This window comes from Ochotona curzoniae, unplaced genomic scaffold (genome assembly GCF_017591425.1).
Source record: "Ochotona curzoniae isolate NIBS_2020 unplaced genomic scaffold, NIBS_Ocur_1.0 patch14, whole genome shotgun sequence".
Taxonomy (NCBI): Eukaryota; Metazoa; Chordata; class Mammalia; order Lagomorpha; family Ochotonidae; genus Ochotona; species Ochotona curzoniae.
The window spans coordinates 1,882,452-1,909,559 of NW_024466684.1; the positions used below are offsets into that span (position 1 = coordinate 1,882,452).

At 47.9% G+C, this 27,108-nt stretch overlaps 1 protein-coding gene and 2 pseudogenes across 1 annotated transcript in view; 1 reads left to right on the plus strand and 2 right to left on the minus strand.

The window, feature by feature from the left end:
- The window catches only part of LOC121166446, a 1,182,205-nt pseudogene that overhangs the window by 721,652 nt on the left and 433,445 nt on the right, over positions 1-27,108 (minus strand).
- The window catches only part of LOC121166430 (mastermind-like protein 1), a 44,869-nt gene that overhangs the window by 16,269 nt on the left and 1,492 nt on the right, over positions 1-27,108 (plus strand). Inside the window, exons 2-4 of the mRNA XM_040995527.1 lie at positions 17,618-19,024; positions 23,239-23,478; positions 26,141-26,237. Coding sequence (XP_040851461.1) covers positions 17,618-19,024; positions 23,239-23,478; positions 26,141-26,237 — 1,744 coding nt within the window. The remainder of the gene's footprint in view (positions 1-17,617; positions 19,025-23,238; positions 23,479-26,140; positions 26,238-27,108) is intronic.
- On the minus strand, positions 9,499-10,082 carry LOC121166449 (annotated as a pseudogene).

The window sequence follows — 27,108 nt, forward strand, 5'->3', positions numbered from 1 at the left end:
TGCTGCGTGGGAGTCTCCCTCACAGCTTGCCTCTGAGTGCCCCTTTTAGCCCAAATGAGTATAGCCCTTCTGCACTTTGGTCGTTGACTTTTGGTTAACTTTTTTAGTTAAAGAATGTTTACAAATCATTTCCTGGGTTTTATGGTACAACTTGGGTACATATGTGCAGCCTTTTTGAGTCACGGTACCCACTGTGCCAGTCTGCCCACCTGGAACCATGAAGCTGAGGAGCATCCCTGCTGGGAATCCTGCTCCCAGCTGATGGGCCTGGGAAAGCAGCAGGAGGTGGAGTTAGTGCTTGGGCCCCTGTCCCCATGTGAGAGGCCTGGATGGATTCAGCCTGACACAGCCTTGGCTGTGGCAGCTGTGTAGAGAATACACCAACAAATGGAAAAGTTCCCTCTCTCTCTCTCTCTGTGACTCTGCTTTTCAAATGATTAAATACAGTTTTTGGGGGAGAGGGGGAAGAAGACCTAATTGGCTGTCACTGCGTATTCACAAACACGTGCTGACACGTGAACCACACGTGCCTTTACTGTCTGCTCTTGCCTCTACTTGCTCTCACTAAGCTTGGTTTTCTTCTTTGTGAAATGGAGGCAACAGTGTCTGCATTGCAAGGTGGTTCTGCCTGGAACAGTGCTTAGTGAATGACTGCCAAGGTAGATATCTAGCACCGGTTCAGTTGCCACTTAGGATGCCACATCCTGTATTGGAGTGTTTGATTTAAGTCCCAGCTATTCTACTTGGGAACCAGCTTATTGCTGAACACATCCTGAAAGTCAGTCAGTGGGGAAGTGGCTGAGCAGAGGCTGAATGTAGGGGGTCAGTTTCCTGTTAGTTAATCAAGTCTGGTGCTGGAAGGATAGAGGTGAATGAGGGTGTTCCCTGTGCCTGAGCTGGCAGACAAACACCAGAGGTAAGCCACATGTGTGGTATGGTTTTAGGTGTCACGGTGGAGAGCTATGGCAAACTGCAGCCCCTCTGGACATGGAGTGGGACTTGGTAGGCCCTGCATGCTGTACTGTTGCATGTTGTTGCTTGCAGAGTTTTCTGGATGAACAGAACCACCTCTCTGCCTACCTCTCCTAACACAGTGCCCCTTCAGGCAGATGGATGTGGCCCCTACTGCTGCCTGTTGAATCTCACTCTGCCCTAACCACATGAGCTGCTCGGAACACTCCCCTCGCAGACACCCTGCCAACCCTGCCGTCTAACTTCCCCTGCCGCTTTTCAGCTATAGAATGTAGTACCATCTCATCAGCTCTACCACTTTCTGGTCCAAGTCCTCATTTCTTTGACCTGGATTGCTGCCTCCTCCTTGTTCCTGTTGGTGGCTGCCCTCTTCCAGTCTGCTCTCTGTCCCTGTTGATCTTGTCCCTCCACTCAGATGCCTGCACACACTTCCCTACTCACTCAAGTTGCAGTCTGTCACATTTGTCCCTCCCATCTGTCTTTCCTCTGTCACTGTATCTTCACACTCTTCCCTGCCTGCTGTGTTCCAGCCATCGGCCACCTCACTGATGATCAGCTCCCACCAGGCTCTTGCCCAGACCTGTGTGTTGTTGTCTCAGCCTGGGTCTTCCAACAGTGTTAGCATGGCTCCCTCTGGTCTCCTAAGGTTCGAGAGCACACTTCACCCTCAGAGGCCTTGCACGAGTGTCATTTAAAATTAGAAGCCCCACAAACTTCCTCTTGGTGCTGTCTAGAAAGTACTTTGCTGCTGGCCCTGGGGGGCAGAGTTCTGCCTATGTTGCTTCCTGCTGTTTCCCCAGGGCCCAGAGAGTGGCTGGTTCAAACAGCTCCCAGTGGATCTTGAAAGTTCAGTGAGATAATAAGGAGTTTGTAAGAAAGGGACAGTCACCCAAGAGGTCAAGGACTGAGCCAGGCCTGCACTGAGGAGAATGAGAGCAAGAGGCAGGTTGTAGTATGCTCCTCTGGCTCGAAGGCCAAGAGACCAGTTAACAGCTGAGTGTGTACGTTGAGCGTGAGAGATCACAATTTAGGAAATTATAGCCAGTGGATGCTTGTATCCTGCCCTGTGCCACATTGTCCCCGGGTGTGCAGAGAGATGTCCTGGGGAAGTGACCCTGCCATCCTGAAAGGAACCTGTCTGTGAAAGGACAGCCTGCCAGGAATGACCTTGGAGGTAAAAGCAGATCCAGAGAGAATGTGTGGATGTTGAGGGAGGAAACCCTTCAGAGAAGACAGGAGTTGCTCAGTGCCCTGTGAAGGGGGTGCAGCTGGAAAAGAATCCAGCCAGTGGCCTGGGTGAGTGTGCCAGAGAACCATGTGTGGAAACACTGAGAAGTGAAGGGAGAGGGTAATCCAGACAGTGAGAAGTTAGCAGATGCCCAGTTCATGGTTGTGAAGTGCTTCACAGCCACCTTAGGCAGTAGTTGTAACTTCGCCTCTCCAACCTGCCCTCACCTTCCACCCACTCCTAAATGAGGAACCAACACTGTTCTACATGTTAAGTACTTTGCCTGTGAGCACATGCAGCTAAATATGCAAACGGTTATGGCTGTCCACTGTGCTAAAGGGTAGAATAGGCTGGGGATTAAAAGATGGAAAGTATGGGATGCGCGAGTCCACACTGGATCACCTGACTGCAGCTCCTGGAGTTCTGGCTCCTGGCTCCAGCTCTCTACTGTTTGCAGACCCTGGCAGGCAGTGGGGATGGCTCATGTGATTGAGTTCTTGCTTCCCATGTGAGAAACTTTTTTATTGATTAATTTATTTTTTAATTGGAAAGGCAGATCAAATTCACAGAGAGAAGGAGAGACAGAAAGATCTTCCATCTGCTGGTTCACTCCTCAGGTGGCTGCAGTGGCCAGAGTTGAGCCGATCCAAAGCCAGGAACTTGGAACTTCTTCCAGGTCTCCCATGTGGGTGCAGGGTCCCAAGGCTTTGGGTTGTACTCTGCTGCTTTCCCAGGCCACAAGCAGGGAGCTGGATGGGAAGTGGAGCTGCCGGGATTAGAACTGGCGCCCATATGGGATCTTGGTGCATTCAAGGCGAGGACCACTAGCTCACCATGCCAAGCCCAAGTGTGGAACGTTTTCCTCATGCCAAAGGGAAATCATACATGTCTTGGCCATCATCAGCCAACTTCCCATTCACTTCAGCCTGAGGTCACCACTCATCTGGCATGTTCCTGATTTTATTTTTTGAAGATTTATTTATTTATTGTAAAGTCAAATATACTGAGAGGAGGAGGAGAGACAGAGAGGAAGATCTTCTGTCTGATGATTCACTCCCCAAGTAAGCACAACAGCCAATGCTATGCTGATCCGAAGCCAGGAGCCAGGAACTTCTTCCGGGTCTCCCACGTGGGTGCAGGGTGCCAAAGCTTTGGGCCGTCCTCAACCGCTTTCCCAGGCCACAAGCAGGAAGCTGGATGGGAAGTGGAGCTGCCGGGATTAGAACCAGCTCCCATATGGGATCCTGGCGTGTTCAAGGCAAGGACTTTAGCCTCTAGGCCACGCCGCCGGGCCCGTTTCTAATTTTTTTATCTTTCAATTTATACTTGCTATTTGTTTGTTAGAGGGGGAAAGTGACAGAGCTCGTATCAACTGGCTCATTGCCCAGATGCTTGCAGTAAGCAAGGCTAGACTGGGACCAGAGCCAGTAGCTGCCTTCACCTGAGTTTCCCTTGTGGGTCGTAGGAACCCAGCTACTATAGCCATCGGCACTCTTCCCAGGGTTTGCACTATCAAGAAGCTGAAGATGGGGCTGAACTGGTTCTCAAACCCAGAAGTTAACTGTTAGACTAAACATCCTCCCTCTTTTTTTTTTAAGATTTATTTATTTTTATCACAAAGATATACAGAGAGGAGGAGAGACAGAGAGGAAGATCTTCTGTCCGATGATTCACTCCCCAAGTGACCACAACAGCCGGTGCTGCACTGATCTGAAGCCAGGAGCCAGGAACTTCCTCCAGGTCTCCTACATGGGTGCAGGGTCCCAAGGCTTTGGGCCGTCCTCCACTGCCTTCCCAGGCCACAAGCAGGGAGCTGGATAGGAAGTGGAGCTGCCGGGATTAGAACCGGCACCCATATGGGATGCTGGCGCATTCAAAGCAAGGACTTTAGCTGCTAGGCCACGGCACCAGACCCGATTTTTTTTTTTAATGTGTAGTAATGATGTTGTGGCTATTTTTTAAAGAGCTTTTATGTTTTAGAGAAGTGTTTAAGGAAAAAAATATGTGTTTCTTAGGCTAGCCAGAAAATAAGCAGGCTCTGGCTTTGGTGATTGAGCTTGTTCTGATCTCTGTGTGTGTAGATCTTCCATAATAACGGGGTTGTTTATGTTTGAAGATGCAGGTGAATTTGAATACTGCTGGGTTGTCGGGTGAATTTTTATTTTGAATTTTATGGTGCAATTCCGTAGTCTGATATCCCCCCCGCCAAATTCCCATCTTCCCACTGATTCCCCCATATTGTTACAATAGTATAGACCTTTATTAGAAGTCATAATTCCATTAGTCTGTTTAATTATGCTCTGACGCATCTGGTACAGACAGCGTCAGACAATCCAGCATCCCATTGTCTAGATATGTCCAACAATTTCATTGGGAGTCCATCTTTGATTTGGAAGTAGGGATGCATATTGCATTGTATCTTCACATCTGGATATGGTAGTCTCTATTACTCCATCACTATACATTCCCTTAAATGAGAAGCCACAAAATAAGGTCAACAACAGGTATGAAGTTAAAACAACAACAAAATTACAGCACCATGGAGTTGAAAAAAACGCACCACTGAGTAACCAGCACATGAGTAACGAAAGGAAAACACAGAAGCAGTTTGCATGATGGTTTCCTTATATTAGAACATTTGGACTTTGTCGGTTTTGGATTGACTCATTTCACTGAGCGTAATGATCTCTAGTTGGAATCATCTAGTTGCAAGTGGTATAATTTCATTCTTTTTAATGGCTGAGTAATATTCCATAGAGTAGATGTACCAGTTTCTTTAATCACTCTTCTTTGGACGCACATCTGGATTGTTTCCACGTCTTTGCTATTATAGATTTATGCTGCTGTAAATATAGGCTTGCAGATCCCCTTCTCATGTGCAGATTTCATTTCATATTCCTAGCAGTGGGATAGCTGGGTCATATGGCAGATTTATTTCCGATTCTCCAAGCACTCTCCACACTGATTTCCACAGTGGTTGTACTAGCCTACACTCCCACCAGCAGTGAAGAAGGGTACCATTCTCCTCACATCCAAGCCAGCAGGTGTTGTTAGTAGAGTTCTGAATGTAGGCCAGTCTCACTGGAGTTAAGTGGAACCTCAGTGTGGTTTTCATTTGTGCCTCCCTGACAAGGAGCTTGAGCACTTTTTCCTGTCTGTTAGCCATTTGAATCTGTTCTTTTGAAAAATGTTCGTTTCCTTTGCCCATTTTTTTCACAGGGTTTTTTGTTTGTTTTACTGTTCCTGGGTTTCTGAAGCTCTGTGCAAATCCTGGACCCGCACCTGTCCCCTATCACTTGTGCAGTATGCAAAAATTTTCTCCCATTCTGTTGGTTGCGTCTTCACTTTGTTGTTTCCTTTGCTGTACAGAAGTTTCTTAGTTTGATGCAGTTCCATTTGTTCATTTTGACTTTGATTGCCTTTGCTTTTGGTGTCTTTTCTAAGAAGTCTTTCCCCATTCCTATTTCTTGGAGAGTGCTTCCTATGTTTTCCTTTAATAGTTTGATGGTTTCTGGGTGTAGATTTAGGTCCTTGAACCATTTAGAGCTGATTTTTGTATAATGTGACAGGTGCGGGTCTCAGTCTTAATTCTGCACACTGCTATCCAGTTGTCCCAAGCATTTTTGAAGACCAGGCTTTTTACCTAGATTGTTTTCAGTTTTGTCAAAGATAGTTGGCTACATGTGTGGGCTCCCTCTGGTGTTTCTATTCTGTTCCATTGATCATCTTCTCTGTTTCTGTACCAGTAACGGATTATTTTGATCACCACTGCTCTGTAGTATGTCTTAAGGTCTGGAATTGTGATTCCTTCAGTTTAATTTTTATTTTTCAGGATAGCTTTGGCTATTCGTGGTCTTCTGTGATTCCAGATGAACCTTTGTATCATCTTTTCTGTTTCTGAAAGGAATGTTGTTGGGATTTTGATTGGGATTGCGTTGAATATATAAATAAAGTACTGTTGGTAGTATGGTCATTTTGATGATGTTGATCCTGCCAGTCCAGGAACATGGTAAGTTTCTCCATTTTTCAATGTTGTCTTCTATTTCCTTTTAAAATGTTTTATAGTTTTCATCATAGAGATCTTCCACATATTTGGCTAGCTAAATTTCTTGATATTTAAGATTCCTTTCTGCTGTTTTAAAGGGGACTGTACTTAAAATTTCTTTCTCAGCCATGGAATTATTTGTGTACACTAGTGCCATTGATTTGTGTTCATTAATTTTGTATCCTGCTACTCTGCCAAAGTCTCTTATGAGTTCCAATAGTCTCTTGACTGAGTCTTTTGGTTCTCCTATGTAGAGAATCATGTCATCTGCAAATAGAGATAATTTCAGTTCCTCGTTTCCAATTTGTATTCCTTTAATTTTTTTAAGCTTTATATTTTTTTTATTGCAAAGTCAGATGTACACAGAGGAGGAGAGAAAGTGAGGAAGATCTTCTGTCCAATGGTTCACTCCCCAAGCGGCTACAACAGCTGGAGCTGAGCCAATCTGAAGCCAGGAGCCTCTGCTGGGTCTCCCACACCAGTGCAGGGTCCCAGAACTTTGGGCCTGCCTTGACTGCTTTGCCAGGCCACAAGCAAAGAGCTGGATGGGAAGTGGAGCTGCCAGGATTAGAACTAGTGCCCATATGGGATCCCGGCATGTTCAAGGTGAGGACCTTAGCCACTAGGCCACCATACTTGGCCCTTTTATGTTCCTTTTATGCCTATGTTGCTTAGGGTTTTCAGCATAAAGTGGTGTTGGATTTTATCAGATGCCTTCTCTGCATCTATTGAGATGATCATATTGTTTTTATTTTTCAGTTTGTTAATGTGATGTTTCACATTTATTTTAAGAATGTTGAACCATCCCTGCATGCCTGGGATGAATCCCACCTGGTCTGGGTGAATGATCTGCCTGATGTTGGATCCTGTTGGCTAGTATTTTGTTGAGGATCTTTGCGTCTATGTTCATCAAGGATATCGGTCTGTAGTTCTCTTTTTCTGCTGTGTCTGGCTTTGTTATTAAAGTGATATTGGCCTCATAGAGTTTGCAAGAATTACCTCCCATTCTGTTGTTTGCAAAAGTTTGTGTAGGATTTTGGTAAGTTCCTCTTGAAATGTTTGGTAGAATTTAGCAGTGAAGCCATCTGATCCAGGACTTTTGTTTGTTGGGAGGGCTGTAATTATCAAATTCATTCTCAGTCCATGTTATTGGTCTATTAAATTGTTCATTGCTTCTTGATTCAATTTGGTGGCTATATGTATGCAAAAATCTATCCATCTCTTCTAGGTCTTCTGATTTGTTCACATATAGTTGCTTGTAATAGTTCCTAATGATTCTCTGTATGTCCAAGGTATCTGTTGTTATATTTCCTTTCTCATCTCTGATGCTATTGATGCATATCTTCTCCCTCCTTTTTTTTTTTTTAAATTGGTCAAGCTAGTGGGGAGTCTATTTTGTTGATTCATTGATCTTATGTACCATTCGCTTGGTTCTATTCCCTCCCTTACTTTGATTATTTCTTTTTTTCTACTAATCTTGGGATGCTTTACTTTTGTCTTTCTAGTTCCTTCAACTGTAAGGTTAGCTATTTATTTGGTGCTTTTTTAGTTTCTTAACATAAGCACTAATTGAGATGAACTTTCCTCTTATCATGATATGTTGTTTCGAAGCTCTCGTTTAGTAACATATCGTTCAATCTCCATGTGTTTGCAAGTCTTCCTGGGTGTTTTGACTTCTTGGTCTCTAACTTCACTCCATGATGGTCTGAGAATATGCATGGTATAATTTCTAATTTTTAAAAAATTTGCTGAAGCTTATGTGGTCTATAACATGGATAGTTCTAGAGAAGGTTCCATGTACTGATGAAAACAAAAAGTGTATTCTCTGTAGAATGAAAGATTTGGTAGATATCAACTAAATCCATTAGCTCTAGAGTTTGGGTGAGTTATGTTGTATGCTGAATTTCAATCTCATCGATCTGTCCATTTATGTTAAATGGGATATTGAGGTCACCCACTATTTTTGTATTGGAATCTATTTCTCCATTTAGATCCATTTTTTACATAGCTAGGTGCCTTGGCAATTGGCACATATACATTTATTATGGTGATTTCTTCTTGCTGAATGGATCCTTTGATGGTCATGTGGTGTCCTTATCTCAATGTTTTTCATATCGAAGTCTATATCATCTGATATAAGAATGGCTATACCTGCACATTTTTACTTACCATTTGCTTGGAATATCTTTTTCCATCCTTTCACTTTCAGTTTTCTCTGATCTTTGTTGGTGAGATGTGTTTTTAAGATTTATTTATTTATTTTTATTGGAAAGTCAGATATACAGAAAGGAGGAGGGAGAGAAAGATCTTCCAAAGCCAGGAGCCAGGAACTACTTCTGAGTCTCCCACGTGGGTGAGGGGTCCCAAGGCTTTGAGCTGTGCTCCACTGCTTTTCCAGGCTACAAGTAGGGATCTGGATGGGAAATGGAGCTGCTGGGATTAAAACTGGCACCCACATGGAATCCCAGATGTGCAAGACAAACACTTTAACCACTACGCTATCACGCCGGCCCAATGGGCTTTGTTTTTTGATTCATTCCTCTAATCTATGGCATTTGATTGATGAGTTTAACCGTTTACATTCAGTGTTAGTATGGAGAGGTGACAGTTTGGTCCTGTCAATTTAACAATGGGTTGTTGTTTGGTGTAGTCTTTTAGCCTTTTAGTGGGATATTTTCCACATTTGCCTTTGATTTTGTTAATTGGTATTCCTTTTCTCTTTCATGAGTACATCTTGAAGTGTCACAGGGCAGGTTTAGAAGAGGCAAATTCTTGGAGTTTTTCTTTACTGTGGAAGAATTTTATTTCATTTTCAAAGGCAAAGGAGAGCTTTGCAGGATATATTATTCTGGGCTGAAAATTTTTCCCTTTTCAAATCTGGAATATGTCACTCCATTCTCTTCTGGCCTGTAGTGTTTCCTCTGAGAGGTCAGCTGTGAGTTTGATTGGGGTTCCTCTATAGGTCACTTGATTTTTGTCATGTGCACATTTAAGGATTTTTTCTTTATGTTCAACTGAGGAGAGCTTGATTATTATGTGTCTTAGTTCACTTTTGATCAGCTCTGTTGGGAGTTTTATGACCCTCCTGTGTATTGTTTCCCAATTCTTCCTCCAGATTAGGGAAGTTTTCGTTTATTATTTCATTGAATACACCTTTAATCCCAGCTTCTCTTTCTGCGCCTTCAGGAATTCCTATAACTTTTATGTTGGGCCTTTTAATCATATCTTTGTGTGTGTGTGTGTGTGCAACAAAGTCTTTATTGGACTCAGAGCAGGAGGCTGTGGGTCTTGAGGACCTCTGTGAACTTGTTGATCTTCTTCTCCACATTCTTTTCGGCCTGTTTCCGTAGCCTCATGAGCTGCTGCTGCTTGCGGTAATGCATCTTGGCCTTTTCCTTCCTCTTCTCCAGTGTGGCCGTCACCGCCTGGTACTTCCAGCCAACCTCGTGAGCCAGGCGTCCCAGGTAGGCAAACTTCCTCGTGACCTTGAGGGCTGCAGGCACCACCATCTGCTTTTTCTTGTCGTAGGGTGGTGGAATGTCATCAGATATCTTGAGGCGCTCCAGGGCGGCCCGACCACACGTGGTCTTGTGGGGGAGCATGCCTCGCATGGTCCGCCAGAATATGCAGCTGGGGGCTCGGAAGTGGTAGGGTCCCTGGGAGGGGTTGGTGTTCATTCGCTTGCGCAGGACGGCCAGATACTTCAGCTTATTTCTGTAGAAATTGCCAGAGCTGTTGATGCCCTCGCAGCGTACAACAACCACCTTGCGGCCCAGCAGCACCTGCTTGGCCATGATGGCCACGGCCATCCAGCACCAGGACCTGCCCCTCCACCATCTTTGGCAGCCGCCGGGCTAATCGTATCTTAATTCTTGGATACTTTTTTTAGCTTGACCCAGCTCTGCTTCAAGCTTTTTATTTGTTTCTCCTGGTGACAAGAAATTCTGAGATTTTTTTCTTTTGCTTCATTCATTCAATCTTGGAGACTCTCCACTGTCGTTTTAATTTGTTTTGTATTCTTAACTTCTGAAATATCTGCCTTTGATTTATTCCCTGTGTGACCAATTCCTTAAACTCCTTCAACTCCTGTATTATGTGCTTCTCATTATTGGTCAGAAGCTTGATAATGAGTTCTCTGAATTCTTTGTCCCCCATAGTTTTCATTGTCTTCCTCAGTTAACTATAAGGGTGGTAGAGTCTTTTGCTCCTTGCTCCTTTGCAGGAGAGTTTTCAGTAACATTCACTGTGCCTCTGTCTCTTCTTTTACTTTTGGCATTGCAATTCCGGTTGGCAGATTCTTCTCCTTAATGCAGGTTTCTAAGATATATCATCTACAGGTCTACAGGTCAGTTTTTATGTTTAGTGTCCCTAATTAGGAAGACACCAGCTGTCCTAAATAACTGGTTTGTCAGCAGCGCTGATCTTGTCCACATGTGCTAGCCATTAAGTCTGAGTGCCACCTGGAGTTATTTTGGGTGGAGTCTGTAGAGTGCCACAATGGAACTATTTTTTCTGAGGAGCCTGTGCAGTGTTCTAAGCTGGAAGTGATTTTGTTCCCAGCTTAGCTCTTGGGCAGCTCAGCTGTCTTCCCTTCAGTCTAACAGTGCCTGATCCTGTGAAAATGACTTCTAAGCTGCACCTAGTGCATGTACATTTTACCACTGCTTCTCCTAATCTCTGAGCTCTTGCCCCGCTCTGCAAGATGGCGCCCTGCAGGGCATCAACATAGATCCACAGCGGTTGGCTGTCAGATGCAGGAACCACACAGACCCTACAGGATATGAGGCTGGTGCTGCTTTCCCTGTGGGCTCAGCTTTATTTGATTAGCTAGAAATAAGCCCACTATAGGCCCTCCCTTGTAATCTGCACTCTGCCCCACTACACAAGATGGTACCTGACAGGGCACTGCTAGAGCATCAGAGCTGCTGATTTTCACATCTGGGGACCACACAGACCCTGCAGGACACAAAGCTGGCACTGCCCTCCCCATGGGATCAGCTCCATGCTAGCAGTCAGAAATGAACCCATTCTGGGCCGTCCCCTCAACTCTGCACTCATTGCCCCCCTGTTTTCTCAAATCATAAGATGGCACCCAATCTCTGAGCTGTCAGTCCCATCGTGCCACTGGTCTGCCCTGTGAAATCTGCCTCTCTTTCTCCGCTCATTGCTGGGCCAAACTATTCAGCTGGATTGGCAGATCTCAGACTGCATTTGCCTCCTGAGCTCTCTACGCAAACCCAAGCTCCCACCTGGCTGTCACAGGAGCCAAGCTACACCCGTCTCTGGATCCCTGGCTATCACTGGTGTTCAGATCACCATTTCCCGGCTGCTGGTGCGTTTTTTGTTCACTGCAAAACCGCTCCACTGTTACCGTTTCCTCTGCACGTCCAGGGGATCTCCAGGTACCCCTCTGCCAGCTGCCTGAACTCTGCCTTTTCCTGTAATCTGCTCTTTGTCTGATTCTCCAACATCTCAAACGTGTCTACACCCTATCTTAACACGCCATCTTGCCTTCCTCATGGAGTATTTTTATGTACTGAAAAGTGATGTCTCAGGCTTGTTATGTTGTCCAGTTGACAGGGAGGGACAAAGGGAAAAACTTAGGAGCTGGCATGATGGCTTAATTGGCAAATCCTCCACCTTCAAGCACCAGCACCAGTTCGTGTTGCAGCTGCTCCACTTCCCATCTAACTCCCGGCTTATGGCCAGGAAAGGCAATAGAGGATGGCCCAAAGCCTTGGGACCCTGCAAGCACCTAGGAGATCTGTAAGAAGCTCCTCACTTCAGATCAGATCAGCTCCAGCCATTTCAGCCACTTAGGGAGTGAACCGGCAGACAGAAACTCTTTCTGTTTCTCCTTTGTTAAGTCTGCCTTTCCAATAAAAATCAAATAAATCTTTCAGAGCAAATTTTTGTGGGCGACTTGCTGCACTGGAGCTTTCATCGTCTTGGGGCTATGCCAAGGGGCCTCGACCAGTGGGAGTTTGGGTGCTCTCCCTCCTGGGCTGCTGCTGCACTGTGGCTCAGGGATTATGCCAGGCTATTGGGAGTTCTAGTCACAGGCAGTTACTGGTTCTGAGACTTGTTTTCCTTTAAATGTTTTACAAAGAGTCGGTTTTGGCCCTGGCTGGTAGGGTTTCATGGTAGCCCAGCTTGTTTCTGGGGCAAGGATGCCATTGTGGTCTCCTGTGTCTTCCTAGGCATGGAGTGCACTTTAAGATGCTGACTCATGACTGGCCTGCCGCTGAGGCAGTCTCCAAGCACATTCCTCTTCAGGGTGCTTTGGAAGGTGAGCTGAGATCCTGAATTAACCGGGGGTAAATCAGTGGGAATCAGTGGAATGTCCCCACAGTGCTTGAACCTTAGCAAAGTATCAAGTTGCTGTTTGTTGTATGTATTGTTTGTTTTCTCAAATCATTGAAACTCTGAATGCTGTGTGGAAATGGTTGAGGAGAGGGTCTGTTCCAGCAACATCAGGGTTCCCAAGTGAACATCAGAGAGCGGGCAGAGCTCATGGGAAAGGGGAGAGTGGCTTGGAGTTTGATTGAAGTTGCTGATATTAAATGCAGGAGTCCTGGTTTTCTGTGCTCCACCCTATACTTTTCACTGGGGTGAGTTGAGTGCAGCATGGGTGTGGCTGCCGAGCTGGTGGAGTGTTCTGCTGGACTAGTGCCTGGAGGACGCAGGAATGAGAGACTAGCTCAGGACTAGAGACTGAGAGCAGCCAGGAGCTATTGAAGGGCTTTGGAGGACAGGATTATGCTCAGACTCACTTCCCATACCACCCCTCATACTGAATGTGCAGGGCTGGTGGGTGGGGTGGCAGCAAAATCAGGTTTAAGGAGCTGGGTGTTTGGTACCACAATTCAATATGGGATGCTGTGCCTGGTTAGAGTTCCACTTACTCCACTTCGATTCTAGATTCTTGCTAATTCTCACCCTGGGAGGCAACAGATGATGGCTTAAGAACTTGGGACCCTGGCACTCAGGTGGGAGACCTGGATTTGGTTCCAGGCTCATGGCTTGAGCCTTTCCAACCTTTGCTATTGTGAACATTTAGGGAGTGAACCAGCAAGTGGAGGCTCTGCTTCTGTCCTCTGTCTCTGCCTTTCAGATAAAATGAAAACTTTTAAAAATTGCCTTTAGCATAGAAAAATAATTCCAGTGAAGGGAGATCAGTTTTGGTGAAAGAAAAGTAGGTGATTTCAGTAAATGCTAGGGTGGTAGACTTAATGGAACATGGTACTGCTTGGTTAACAGGAACAAAGGCGGGGGCACAGACGACCCTCATTTCTGCCTTACATGGCTTGGTGACTCATAGTGACCTTTGAGACAGAAACAGAGGAAAGAATAGCAGAGCTGGAAGCAGCTGGCTTGGCCTCAGTTGGACAACTTCTACACTATGTGTGTGGACCTGCAGAGGTGGGCGGCATAGGGGTGGGCATTGAGTTACAGGTAAGTATTGGCACTGTGTACTCCCACAGTCTCTGCTCTTCGTGCTAATAAAGGTGCCAGGACCATCAGGTGGGCACTTCTGGGAGGTATCAACCAGGAAATAAGGTAGCGGGTAACCACAGTAAGATGACAGGTGGGTGACTTAACAGATGAGTCATCCCTAGAGAGATCAGAGGGAAGAAGTGTTTTGGGCAGGAGGGACACTTTGAGCAGTGTAAAGCCCAGTAACCAGGGTGTGGATAGTCCTGCATCCAAGTCCCTCTTCTTCTTTTTTTTTTTTTTAAGATTTATTTATTTTTATTGGAAAGTCAAATGTACAGAGAGGAAGAGAGACAGAGGGGAACATCTTCCGTCAGATGGTTCACTCCCCAAGTGGCCGCAATGACTGGAGCTGCACCTATCCAAAGTCAGGCCAGGAGATTCTTCTGGGTCTCCCAAACAGGTGCAGAGTCCCAAGGCTTTGGGCCGTCCTCCACTGCTTTCCCAGGCCACAAGCAGGGAGCTGGATGGAAAGTGGAACTGCCGGGATTAGAACCCATGCCAGTATGAGATCCCGGCATGTGTAAGGCAAGGACTTTAACTACTATGCTATCACACTGGGCCCCAGGCCCCTCTTAAGTTTCCTCTGAGTGTCATGTTCAGTGTTAAGAGTTCCTGTGAAGAGAGACAGGAGGCACTGGCAGGACTGTTCCTGTGTTCCACAGCCACTTGTGCCAGCTCAGAGAGGTAGAGTGCCAGGAGTTGATTGGCTTGTTTTTGGTGGGTTTGACCACAGAGCACTCTGGGGTTGCAGCAGTGGATAATTGAAGACACAGGGGGAAGCTGAGGCTGCTCTCCTTAGACACCTAGTATAGAGACAGACAGACACTGTGATTGAGTGATCACATGAGGTGCCTATTCAGCTGTGTTTGAGTGGCAAAAGAGCCTAGATCCCCTCTCCCAGAGTAAGCATGACACTGACCGTGGGGGGCAAGGCCTGCATGGTGAGCCAGCACCACTCTGCAGCCCAGAAAAGGGTTCTCCTGGGGGGTTCCAGCAGGCTGGGGGCGGGGGGCAGGGGATCTTCAAGCTCCCTTATCACTTTACAGCCCCTAACTTTTAACCTGTTGGCGTGGTTTTCCTGTCTGTGCTGTAAATTCCTGAGGATTAGATCAGGGCTTACTCATCTTTGCTTACCCTGAAGTGCCCTATGCATGTCAGACATGCCTACAAATGCTCACGGCATAAAATCTGCCAGGGTACCACATCCTACACTCCCCAGCCTGCCTGCATCGTTCCAGTTACATTTTCTGAGTAGTTTAGAAAAAGCCTGGTGTTTCTTTTAGCTAAAAACGGCCTACATTATAAAGTTGAATCCTTGCTTTGAAACGTGTTTGCAGCTGTTTGTGTGTGGATATTGGAAGAGGGAGTGGCAGTTGTTACAATTGTTAGGACAAAGGAAGATTTTGTTACTAATCTAGACAGCCAGCTGACTCATCCGAGGGCCTGCACTCTTTCCCATCTGGGTTCTTAGACAGCCCAGACCTGGTGCTGTGCAAAAAAAGAGAAAATAATAGGAAAATGATCCAGGAAGTAGCAACACCTTGTTTTTTACTTCTTCTGATCAGTTGGATTTGAAAGTTATCTCAAAGAAACAGATTTTGTAACGGGTGCATTTTAGAAGTGTGGATCTTTCTCTCCACCAGCCCCTGGGTGGCAGTGGGGAGCAGAGAATCCTAGTGAGAGGCCAGCAACTGCAAACTGGGAGCTGGGTTCTTGAAGACCCGGAACTGTGCAGCTTACCTCTGCCCTGTACTCCCATTTTGGGGTTGTTTGTTTTGCAGGCCAATTCAAGAACCCATATATGGATTTAGAGAAATGCAGAACAGTTGGAATTTACGGAATGCACAACCATCAGATTTAACAGTTAAGAAATGAGGCATTTGGGCCCAATGGCTCAGTGCTTAAATCCTTACCTTGCATGTGCCGGGATCCTATATGGATGCTGGTTCATGTCCAGGCTGCTGCACATCCCACCCAACTCCTTGCTTATAACCTGAGAAAGTAAAAGGATGCCCAAAGCCTTGGGACTCTGCACCTGCGTGGGAAACCCGGCAGATGCTCCTGGCTTCAGATTGGTCAGCTTCAGCCATTGAAACCATTTGCAGAGTAAACCGGTAGATGGGAAAGTCTTTCTCATTGTCTCTCCTCCCTGTAAATCTGATCTGCCTTTCCAATACAAATAAATTATATATGTAAACATTAAATGATATAGCAAAGCCTCATGATTAGGGCCTTCCCAGCTGTTTCCTGTCTTCTCTTTAAAAAAAAAATAGAAGAAGAAGAAATGAGACAATTTTGAGATGGGTGGGGAAAGAATGGGAACATTAAGAGTGGGGATTTTGAGGTTAGAAGATGGTTCTCCTTGGTGTCCAGTGGTTAGTTTTATCTGAGAGCTGTGCCCTGAGCAAGACACGCAGGTGAGAGAGAGGGTGACAGAAGGAATCCCAGGTCAGGGTGCACCCCTGCAACCAGCAGAAGGCATTTGGCATTCTTTGGGGATCCAGACAGAATACTAGGAGCCTAAGCTTGGAACCTGTTTTCATATCACACCCATGCTTAGGATTCTTGGGAGGCAGGGTGGTATTAAGGATGGGGAATAAACAAAAATGTAAGCGGGAAAGAAGCAGTGGTGAGTGTGTGAGGTTGAGCACATTGGGGGAGCTGGGTTCTGACTGGTGGGGTTGCTGCTCTGTCCTGCCTGTCCACTCTCATGTCCTCATTGTCACAGAACTGCCACTCACCTTCATAGGCACTCCATTGCCTTGTGGCCAATCTGGGCTGGCCTGTGTTTGAGAAGCCTGCAAGGCATTGAAGAACAGGGACTACCTGATTCTATTTGTGCTCCCCACTGTGCCATCCCTATCACCAGTAGACTCTTCATGAAGTTAGCCAGTCCCTCCAGTGGAGTGGGGCGAGGAGCCATGGAGGACAGTAATGCCACTGCAGAGTTGGGTGTTTTTAACTGGATGCTCTTGTTGAGCAGTGATGAGGCTTGGGAGGTTAGACAATACGGGTAGGGGTTGGAAGACACTCAGGAATTTATGGAGAGGAAAGGACCAGAAGCTGAAAGGCTAGAGCCTGGTGAGCTGGGAGGAAGCCTCCTTGCCCAGGGAGAGGGGGGCCTGAGGAGAGCGCTGAACACAAGTTCCAGTGGAGGGGTAGCCCTTGAGGTGGTGCCTACGGGAACCTCAGAAAAGACTGTGATAGGCAGGTGTGAGTTCTAGCCAACCCGGTCTCCATGCAAGGAGTTTGCTGATTTCTACAAATGGAGAGTTGGGGGAAATGGCCAGGTTCAGGTAATCAGAATTTAGGTTTCCAGCGATGACCTCACAGCTGCACGTGTGTCCTGTGGCTCGACTCTGAGAATATTGCTGCCATGTCTCAGTCCATCTCCCTTGCTGTGACAAAATACCTGAGCCTGTGTCATTTATAGAGAATAGGTTTATTTTGCTTGTAGTTGGGAGTCCACAACCAGGTGGACGCATCTGCTCGGCTTCAGGTGAGGGTCTTGTGTTGCTTCCTGCATTGCAGAAGAATGAAAGGGCATGTGCCTAAGAGGTAAAACCCAAGCAGTCTGCTCTCAGGACAGCTAGACCAGGCCTGTGAGGGCAACGGCTCAACAGCCATCTGTTCAGAAACACCTACCCATACTGCCACGTTAGCAAGTGAGGCTGTATGTAAGTTTGGTGTGTAGCATCAGGCTCAACATAGCCTGAAGAGCCCACTGCCAGTCTAGGGACACAGACGAGCTGGGTGTGGCTTCCAGGCATGGAACTGTTGAGGGGAGTGGGGGTGTGTTCGCAGGGGCAGGCAGAGCCCGCAGGTTAGCACTACAGGCTATGTGTAACTGAGTCACCCTTTGTGATGTCTTCTAGCATCTCCACGACACGGTGAAGAGGAACCTTGACAGCGCTGCCTCCCCACAGAACGGAGACCAGCAGAACGGTTATGGAGATCTTTTTCCCGGGCACAAGAAGACCCGCCGGGAGCCCCCCCTGGGCGTTGCCGTCTCTGCCAATGGACTGCCCCCCTCCTCCCCTCTGGGCCAGCCTGACAAGCCCCCTGGGGGTGATGCTGTGCCGGCCAGCGGGAAGCACTCCATGGGGCTGGACTCCATCAACAAGAAGTGTTTGGCTGACACGAGCCTTCACCTGAACGGAGGCAGCAACCCCAGCGAGGCATTTCCTCTGAGCCTGGGAAAAGAGCTGAAGCAGGAGCCTGTAGACGATCTGCCCTGCATGATCTCTGGGGCCGGGGGTGCCATATCACAGAACAACCTCATGCCTGACCTCAACCTCAACGAGCAGGAATGGAAGGAGCTGATCGAGGAGCTCAACAGGTCTGTGCCCGACGAGGACATGAAGGACCTGTTCAATGAGGACTTCGAGGAGAAGAAGGACCCGGAGTCTTCCACTTCTGCCACTCAGGCTGCCCTGGCCCAGGACATCAGCATTAAGACAGAATTCTCGTCGGCACCCTTCGAGGAGGAAGAGCTAGGCTCTCAGCAAGTGAGGGCTGGGTCTGCAGGACAGACCTTCCTGGGGCCTTCGTCTGCCCCCGTAAGCACAGATGCCTCCAGCCTCGGAGGCTCCCAGACTCTGTTCCACACCTCTGGGCAGCCCGGGACAGACAACCCCAGCCCAAACCTGATGCCGGCATCAGCCCAGGCCCAGAATGCACAGAGGGCCCTGGCAGGCGTGGTGTTGCCTGGCCAGGGGCCAGGAGGGGCCTCGGAGCTCTCATCTGCCCATCAACTCCAGCAGATCGCTGCTAAACAGAAGCGGGAACAGATGCTCCCGAACCCGCAACAGGCCACTCAGGCTCCAGCCCCAGGCCAGATGTCCACGTGGCCGCAGGCAGGGCCCTCCCACAGTCCTTTAGATGTTGCTTATCCCATGGAAAAGCCTGCCAGCCCTCCCAGCTATAAACAAGACTTCCCCAACCCCAAACTGCTCCTGATGAGCAAGAGCTCCCCGCGGCCTGGAGGCCCCTACCTGCAGCCCAACCATGTAAGCCTGCTGAGTCACCAGCCACCAAACAGCTTGAATCAGAACTCAGTGCCTAGCCAGGGCTCAGTGCTGGACTATGGCAACACGAAGCCCCTCTCTCACTACAAGGCAGACTGCGGGCAGGGCGGCCCCAGCTGCAGCCAGAGCAAGCCAGGCCTCATGGCTTACCTTCCCCAGCAGATGCCGCCTCTGAGTAATGAGCAGAATCCTTTGTTTATGATGAAACCAAAGCCAGGAAATATGCCCTTCCGATCTATGGTTCCACCCAGCCAGGTGAGTGTGTTCCCGCTTCCTCCCCCCCTCTGTATGTTGCAGATAGGATAAGCTTGCCTCTTGCCCTGGAGGTCATTCAAGGCTGAAGGAGTTAAGGAAAGAGGAAGGAGCTGGTACCTCTGTGTCCCTTAGGAGTGACAGTCTATAACATAACCAGGTTTGGCTTCTTAACAGGAAACAGTTCCCCCAACGTAGGCTGATCTTCAGGCACTTCCTGCACAGCCTAGTGACTGTGCTGTGCAGGGAAAGGACACACAGAAGGTACTTCTGGAGGCTTTGCTCTTCGCCTTGTGCAGGCCTCATTGTGGGTCATCTTGAGTCATTCTACAATGTGCTGCTCCCCAACTGGCTCTTTGCTTGTCTCCTCCAGAGCCTGTAACCCAGCTGAATCCAGTTGCTGTACAGGGTAGAAAAAGACCCTTGGTGTTGTCTCCTGGTTTTCACTGCTGTAAGGCTGCAGTGAATGCCTTTGTGTGTTGGTCTCCGTGGATTTGAAATATGCCCTTGTGTTTAAAAATTAAAAATTTAGTAGGTCAGTGTTGTGGCACAGTGGATTAAGCCAGTTTGCAACTTGGACATCTCATATCAAAGCATCATTTCAGATGCTGGCTGCTATACTTCTAATCCAGCTAAAATATCTGGAAAGGCAGCAGAAGATAAACCAAGCACTCGGATGCCTGGCCACCCACATGAGAGACCCAAATGGAGTTCTTTGCTGCTGGCTTTGGCCTGACCCAGACCTTACTATTACAGGCTTTTGAGCAGTAAACCAGCAAATGAAAGATTCTATGCCTCTCCCTCTGTGTTGCTCTGTCTTCCAAATAAATAAAGGAATATTTTTTTTAAAAAAGCCAAAACCCCAACACTGGTGAACAGTCCCTCCCCTTCGCATTGGGGTTACAGAGCCATGGACACCAAACCCTACACATGCTGTATATTTTCCTGTTGCCCCTTCAGCGTGGCCACATAGACCAGAAGTCATCTCTTCTTCCAAGGCTGTAGACTTGCTACTTGAGCCTTGGAACCTTATGGAAAGAAATAAAGATTCCTGGAACGTAATCCCTGTGAAACCACAGCAGTTGATCTTACAGCCAGCACGGCTCCCATGTGCCTGACTGCCAGGCAGCAAGTGCACCACAGATAGATGGAGTAAGTAAAGAAGGGACAGGATTTCATCCTGCTACTCCCAGCGATAGTGACTCGACGCTGATGAATTGTTGGCTTCTGCAATTCTCTGTTTTAATATTTTGGGACCAAATGTTAACCACAGGAGGGCTCTAGTGGCACTCTGAGGAAATTGACACACTCATATATGGATGAGGGTGTGTAGAAGATGAGTGTACTTTAGGGAAATGACAGGCATTGCGTGTTGCTCATAAACCATAAAAATGCTCCTGAACCAAGACACATGCCCTGTTAGCTGACTTAACAGAAGCCATCCAAACTTACAAAGACATGTACAAGGTGCTCTTTTTTAAAACTGTTTGTATAGTTGAGAGGGATATACTGCCATGTAGGTCTCTGCTTAGGGTGAGCCGGGTTGACGTATGGAGGTTGTTGATAGGGACAAATGTTTCAGTTTTTTTTTTCTCCTGTGTCTGCAGTGGGGAAAGGGAGGGGTCCACTCCTTGCTGTCAAACTACACTGGCACCCATGGATAGGGGACAGTCATTTGATGACACCTGAGAGATCCTACAAGGGGAAGAGTGTTCCCAAGGTGTTTTTGGAGTGCTTTTGATAGTTCTGAGATATTGTCGACTTCATTGTACCAGGGTTGAGAAAATCCAAGGCATATTGGCTGACCAAATCCCTAGGCCCAGGAACGTATGGCAAAGCTTTGGCCAGGAGAGTGGTCCAACCTATTCTGCTTTCCCTCCTCTAACAAAGCAGTTGATGTCCACTGCTGGCCTGGATAAGCTGGCTCCCATGTACCCTGTGTATATCTGAACATGCTGTCTATTGCACAGGCATCAGCAGCTTAGGAGGCTCAGTCCTGATGCATGCCCTCCAAGGTTGTACCACATATATTGTGATTTCCATGTAGTCGGGGTTTGAGTCTAGCCATGTAGCTGGGAAAACCCCCAAGAAACCAGCCTGGGATGACCTCAGAAAGGCTTTATGGCTAAGGCTCACATCCTGCGGCAGTGGGGTAAGCTGCTACTTGCAGCACTGTGCTTCATATCTTTATATTCCATATGTGTCTGTCTGTCTTTCCCTGTCTTCTCTATAACTCTGACTTTTCTTTCTTAAAAAATATATTTATTTTTATTTAAAGGCAGAGTTACAGAGAAAAGAGAAGAAAGATTTTTCATCTGCTATTTCACTCCCCAGATGGCCACAGTGGCCAGGGCTGAGCCAATCTGAAGCCAGGATCCAGGAACTTCTTTTGGGTCTCCCACATGTGTGCAGGGTCCCAAGGCTTTGTGCCATCCTCAACTGCTTTCCCAAGCCACAGGCAGGGAGCTGGATGGGAAGTGGAGCAGCCAGGGCACAAACAGGTACCCATATGGTATGTTGGGGCTTACAGGTGAAGAATTAACCTATTGCATCATGAGTCATGTCACAATAAAGTAAATATTTTTTTTTTAAAAAGTGCTAGTTCTAGTACCAGCTGCCCCACTTCAGATCAGAATTACTGCCAGTGTTCAGACACTGCATGGGTGGGTCCCTGCTCCCCATGCAGAAAACCCAAATGGAGTTTAGTCCCAGTTTAGTCCCAGGCCCAGCTGTTGGGACCACTTGAGAACTGAATCAACATATCAAAGATCTCTCTGTCTTCCCTGGTTCTGTCCCTCTGCCTTTCAAATAGATAAATGAGTTTAAGGGAGGAAAAAAAGGTGCCATCAGCCATCAGCCATGACCTTAGGAAAGGTGGAGCCCCCAGTGACTGCTTTGGTAGCCAAGTTCCCCTTTGCATCTGGTGAAGTACTCAGGAAACCTTGGCCTCTGGTGCCAGGGTCACACAAGGAATTCACCCATCAGAATCAGCCTGAGGTTAGACTCAGATGAAGTATGCTCATGAGTAAGGACTCAAGATCGAACTGGTGGCTGTCTTATTGCTATTGGTTCCCTATTTTTCTTCTAAATGTTAGGTAGTGAGGGGTGGGCATTTGGTAGAGTTTAAAGATGCCATCAGGGATTCCTGCAGCCCTTGTTGGCGTGCTGGGTTCAAGCCCTGGCTGCTTTTCTGACTGCAGCTTCTTGCTGTTGAGCCCTGAGAGAGGCAGCAGGTAATAGCTCAGGTAGGTTCCTGAAATCTGCACGGGAGACTTAGATTGAGCTCCAAGCTCCTGGCTTCAGCCTGGCCCACTCCTGTTTCTAGGATTTGAGAAGTGACCCCCTGGGTGGGAAGTCTCTCTATTCTTGTCCCTCTGCCTTTTAATTGAAAGTGAAAATAGGGCCTGCCACGATAGCACAGTGTTAAAGTCCTCACCTTGCACGCTCCGGGATCCCATATGAGCGCCAGTTCTAATCCCGGCAGCCCCGCTTCCCATCCAGCTCCCTGCTTGTGGCCTGGGAAAGCAGTCAAGGACAGCCCAAAGCCTTGGGACCCTGCATCCGAGTGGGAGACCCGGAAGAGCTCCAGGTTCCTGGCTTCAGATTGACTCAGCTCCGGCCGTTGTGGTCACTTGGGGAGTGAACCATTGGACAGATCTTCCTCTCTGTCTCTCCTTTCTGTATATCTTGCTCTCTGTATATCTGCCTTCTCAATAAAAATAAATAAATCTTTTTTATAAAAAAAATGAAAATAAATATAAGTTTAAGTAATGATAATACTTGGGATAATGTTATGGTTGCTTTTGGTATGATTCATTTTTGCCCAAGTATTAGCAGAACCACCAGAATCTCTATAAAAGTTCTTACTGACACTCAATATTTTTGGAGCATTGCTCTGTGACAGAAGCTAAGCAGCCTCTTCCTTGCACGTGCTTGTGTGTACATGGATGGAGTACAGAGCTAGCCCCAAACCCTGGGGTGACGCACACTTATCAGGGGCCTCTTCAGAGTGTTCCTCCCCTTACCGCTGGGGAGCAGGCTAGCACATGCTAGTTGGGTTGTGCTAGGCACCTGCATACGCGGGCAGTGCAGCTGTCGTCTCACCCCACCCCATTGGTGGCTGGCTGTTCCAAAGGCCTTGGTGGGGAGGGTGGCATCCTCACAGGCAGTGCTGATCCGACTGGTGAGTGCTGATTGTGCTTGGTTTCCTCTGATAGGAGCAGAACCCCTCCAGCGTCCCTGTGCCGGCCCAGGCCCCCAGCGTCGGGAGCCAGCAGCCTGCCGTGTCTGTGGCCAGCACCCACAGCAGCTCCCAGTACCTCAGCAGCCAGCAGGCCGCTGTCATGAAGCAGCATCAGCTGCTTTTGGACCAGCAGAAGCAGAGGGAGCAGCAGCAGAAGCATCTGCAACAGCAGCAGCAGTTCCTACAAAGGCAACAGCATCTTCTGGCAGAGCAAGTAAGGGCAAAGGAAGAGAACCACCTTTTGTCCCAACCCCCTTCCCAAGTCACACAGCAGCTGCTAGCTTTGCTTCTGCTTTGCCTGCCTGGCGGCAATGCTGGCCCTGGAAAAGCCCCTTCCAGGAGTGTGCCATTTCTCCTGCAGGGGTGCTACTTGTCAGAAGACGTTTGTCACCAGTGAGGAAGAACGAGCCTAGAACCTGCAGCTGAAGCCACATGACAATAGGCATTTGTTGCAGCGCTTGAGAAGCATTTGGTTGAGGCTGGCACTGTTCTGTAGGTTAAGCTGCTGCCTGCGCAGCACCAGCTCCAACCTCCGGTGTCCCGTACGGGTGCTACTTTGAGTCCCATTTGCTCCATTTCCAGTCCAGCTCCCTGCCAATATGCCTGCAAAAGCAGTGGAAGCTGACCCAAGTCTTTGAACCTCTGTACACACATAGTAGAGTTGGAAGAAGACTCTGGCTTATAGCCTCATTCAGAACCAGTAGATGGAAAATCTCTCTTTTTCCTTTTGTTTCTCTGTAGCTCTGACTTGTAACTTTCAAATCAGTAGATTTTTTAAAAAAGATTTATTTATTTTTATTACAAAGTCAGATATACAGAGAGGAGGAGAGACAGAGAGGAAGATCTTCCATCCGATGATTCACTCCCCAAGTGACCACAATGGCCGGTGCTGTGCCAGTCTGGAGCCAGGAGCCAGGAACTTACTTCAGGTCCCCCACACAGATTCAGGGTCCAAAGGCCCTGGGCCGTCCTCCACTGCTTTCCCAGACCACAAGCAGGGAGCTGGATGGGAAGTAGAACAGCGCTCATGTGGGATCCCAGCACATTCAAGATGAGGACTTTAGCTACTAGGCCACTGTTTTGTTTTGTTTTGTTTTTAATAGAAAAAGGCAGCAGTGGCTGGTATAGCTGCATCCCACATTACAGTGCCCAGTTCTGCTGCTCATTGCAGCTTACTACTGTGCACAGCCTGGGAAGCAGCAGATGATTCATTAGTGAGATCCCTGCTCGAGTGTCCAGGCTCCTGGCTGTGACCCGACTCAGCCTGAGGAGGATGAACCAGTGTGTGGAAGATACCTGTGTGGGTGTGTACATGCACACATTGACTCTCTGCATTTTAAATAAATACATTTAAACATTTTTTTAAGATTTATTTTTATTGTAAGGTCAGATATATAGAGAGGAGTAGAAGCAAAGGAAGATCTTCCATACATTGATTCTCTCCCCAAGTGGAGTTGAGCTTAGCTTATCTGAAGCCAGGAGCTCTTCTGGGTCTCCCATGCAGATGCAGGGTCCCAACGCTTTGAGCCGTCCTCCACTGCTTTCCCAGGCCACAAGCAGGGAGCTGGATGAAAAGCAGGGCTGCTAGGATTAGAACTGGTGCCCATATGTGATCCCATCACATTCAAGGTGAGGACTGAGAAAATAGTAGAAGACAGTCCAATTACTTGAATCCTTGCACGCATAAAAGAAACCCAGATGGAGTTCCAGGCTGCTGGATTCTGCCTGCCCAGCCATGGCTGTTGAGGCCATTTGGGGAGTGAAGCAGCAACAGAAGATTGTGCTTTTTTCCTCTTCCTTTCTGTCTCTGTTCTCTTTTTCTCTCTCTCTCACACTCTCACTCTCAGTTTCACGCTCACTCTTATCTTTCTCCTTCCCTCCCTCCCTCCTCCTGTGTATCTCTGCCCTTCAAATAAATAAAATGAAGCTTAAAAATAAAATTTAAAAAATGACTCATGGTTGGCGGCTTTCAAATCACTATCATCCAAAGCAGTTAGTTTGCTGCAAGCTCAACCTGAGGCTGTTCTCTAAGTTCTGGAATTCATGTATGATGTACTCACTTGGTCACATGCAACTGCCCAGGTTACAGACCAAAATTCTCAGGATATTAAATTTGGAGTGGAATTTTTGCTCAACTTTAGGACATCTACAGCACACTTTGGTGTGCCTGGATTCAAGCCCCCACTGCAATTCACATCGTGCTTCCTGCTGTTACATACCCTGGGAAACAGCAGCTGAGGGCCCAAGTGGGAGACCCAGGCGGAGTCCCAGGCTCCTGCTTAGCATGGGCTAACCCTAGCTGTATGAGCATTTGGGAGCTGAACCAGCTAGTCAGTGAAAGATGTGTGTCTTTTTCTCTGCCTATCATAAAAACAAGTGGTCTCATTCCTTCCTCTTTTTTTTATTTACTTTACTGATAGGGAGAGGGAGAAAACGGTCATCCAACCGCTAGTTGTCTTGCCGAATGACCACAACGGCCAGATCTGGGCCAGGCCAGGGCCAGGAACTCCATCTGGATCTTCCATGTGAGATTCTGGCCCAAGTGTTTGGGCTATTTGCTTTCCCAGGCACATTAGCAGGGAGCTGGATCAGAAGTAAGGCACAAAGGACCGAACCAGCACTTTTGGATGAGATGCCGGTAATACATGCAGCAGCTTTGGCCACTGGGCCACAATGCCAGCACACCTATTGTTAATTCACCACTCCGTAGGTTTGCCCCATCCTCCTGTTGCCTGCTAATCACAGCAATCTCCCCACACGAGTTCACTGGCCTGTTTTAATTGGACCCATTTGTGAGTGACAACCTTGGGTGATTGACGCTTCTCTGGCCTGCCTTGGTTGTTTTCACATGGATTTTACTGTTATTGGTTTTCTAGGAAAAGCAGCAGTTTCAGCGCCATCTGACCCGCCCGCCACCCCAGTACCAAGACCCAAACCAGAGCCCTTTCCCACAGCAAGTTGGACAGTTCACAGGTAAGGTGCTGCCATGGGAGCCGAGAGGATAGGCACCTGTGGCTGCTTGCTGTTGGGTCCTGTCTGGCTCCAGCTCTGTGCTGGGTACTAGCCGGTGACTTGGGGTGAGGCAGGAAGCAGCCCTTTGCCTCTGCGTCCCTTCAGAACCCAAGCTGCTTCAGACACAGGGAAACTAAACACCCTCCATGGTGTGCTCACTTCATGTCCCAGAGGCAGCTAGCTTCACAGTGGATGGGTGGCCAACAAAGGCGAGAATTCTGCCCACTGAGGTGTCAGCTGTCCCCTTGGAGACGTGCTGGGGACCTTGCTCAGGCCGCTGCTCTCAAGTGACAGTGCTCTGAGAGCTGCCCTGGCCCTGCCTACACTTCCCCTTGCAGTGGCTGGAAAACTGACCACATGCCTATGTCCTGGGGAGGCCAAGTGGCCTTTGAAGTTTGTGCTAACCAGGAGCTGCCAACTGGTCATGGCCATGGCCCAGGCTCCCTCTCACATTGCAGTGGACCATTAAGGGAAAGAAGATAAGTGCTCTCAGCTCCCTTCTTCACCCAGTTTTTATTGTGAGGAAGAGGAGACTGAATACTAAGCCCCAGCCCGTGGCTGCATTGTGGCTCACCCACCCAAGAAAGTCAGTTCTGATGTCCCTGAAGCCAGAAGCCCTAGACAGCCTGTCCCCAAGGACAGGAACCCACTGTCCCCAGCACGGGCTTTCTGCCCAGCCCCTCTGGCCCTCCGGGTTTCCTTCTTGGCCAGTAGAGCACTGATTATGAAATAGCTGGTGTTAGGATAGTCCCTTATACCAGGGCTGAGAACTAACTCCTTGAGGTGTCTCGTCATCTTGTCACTATTAGTAGTATGATGCCAACCTGATGAA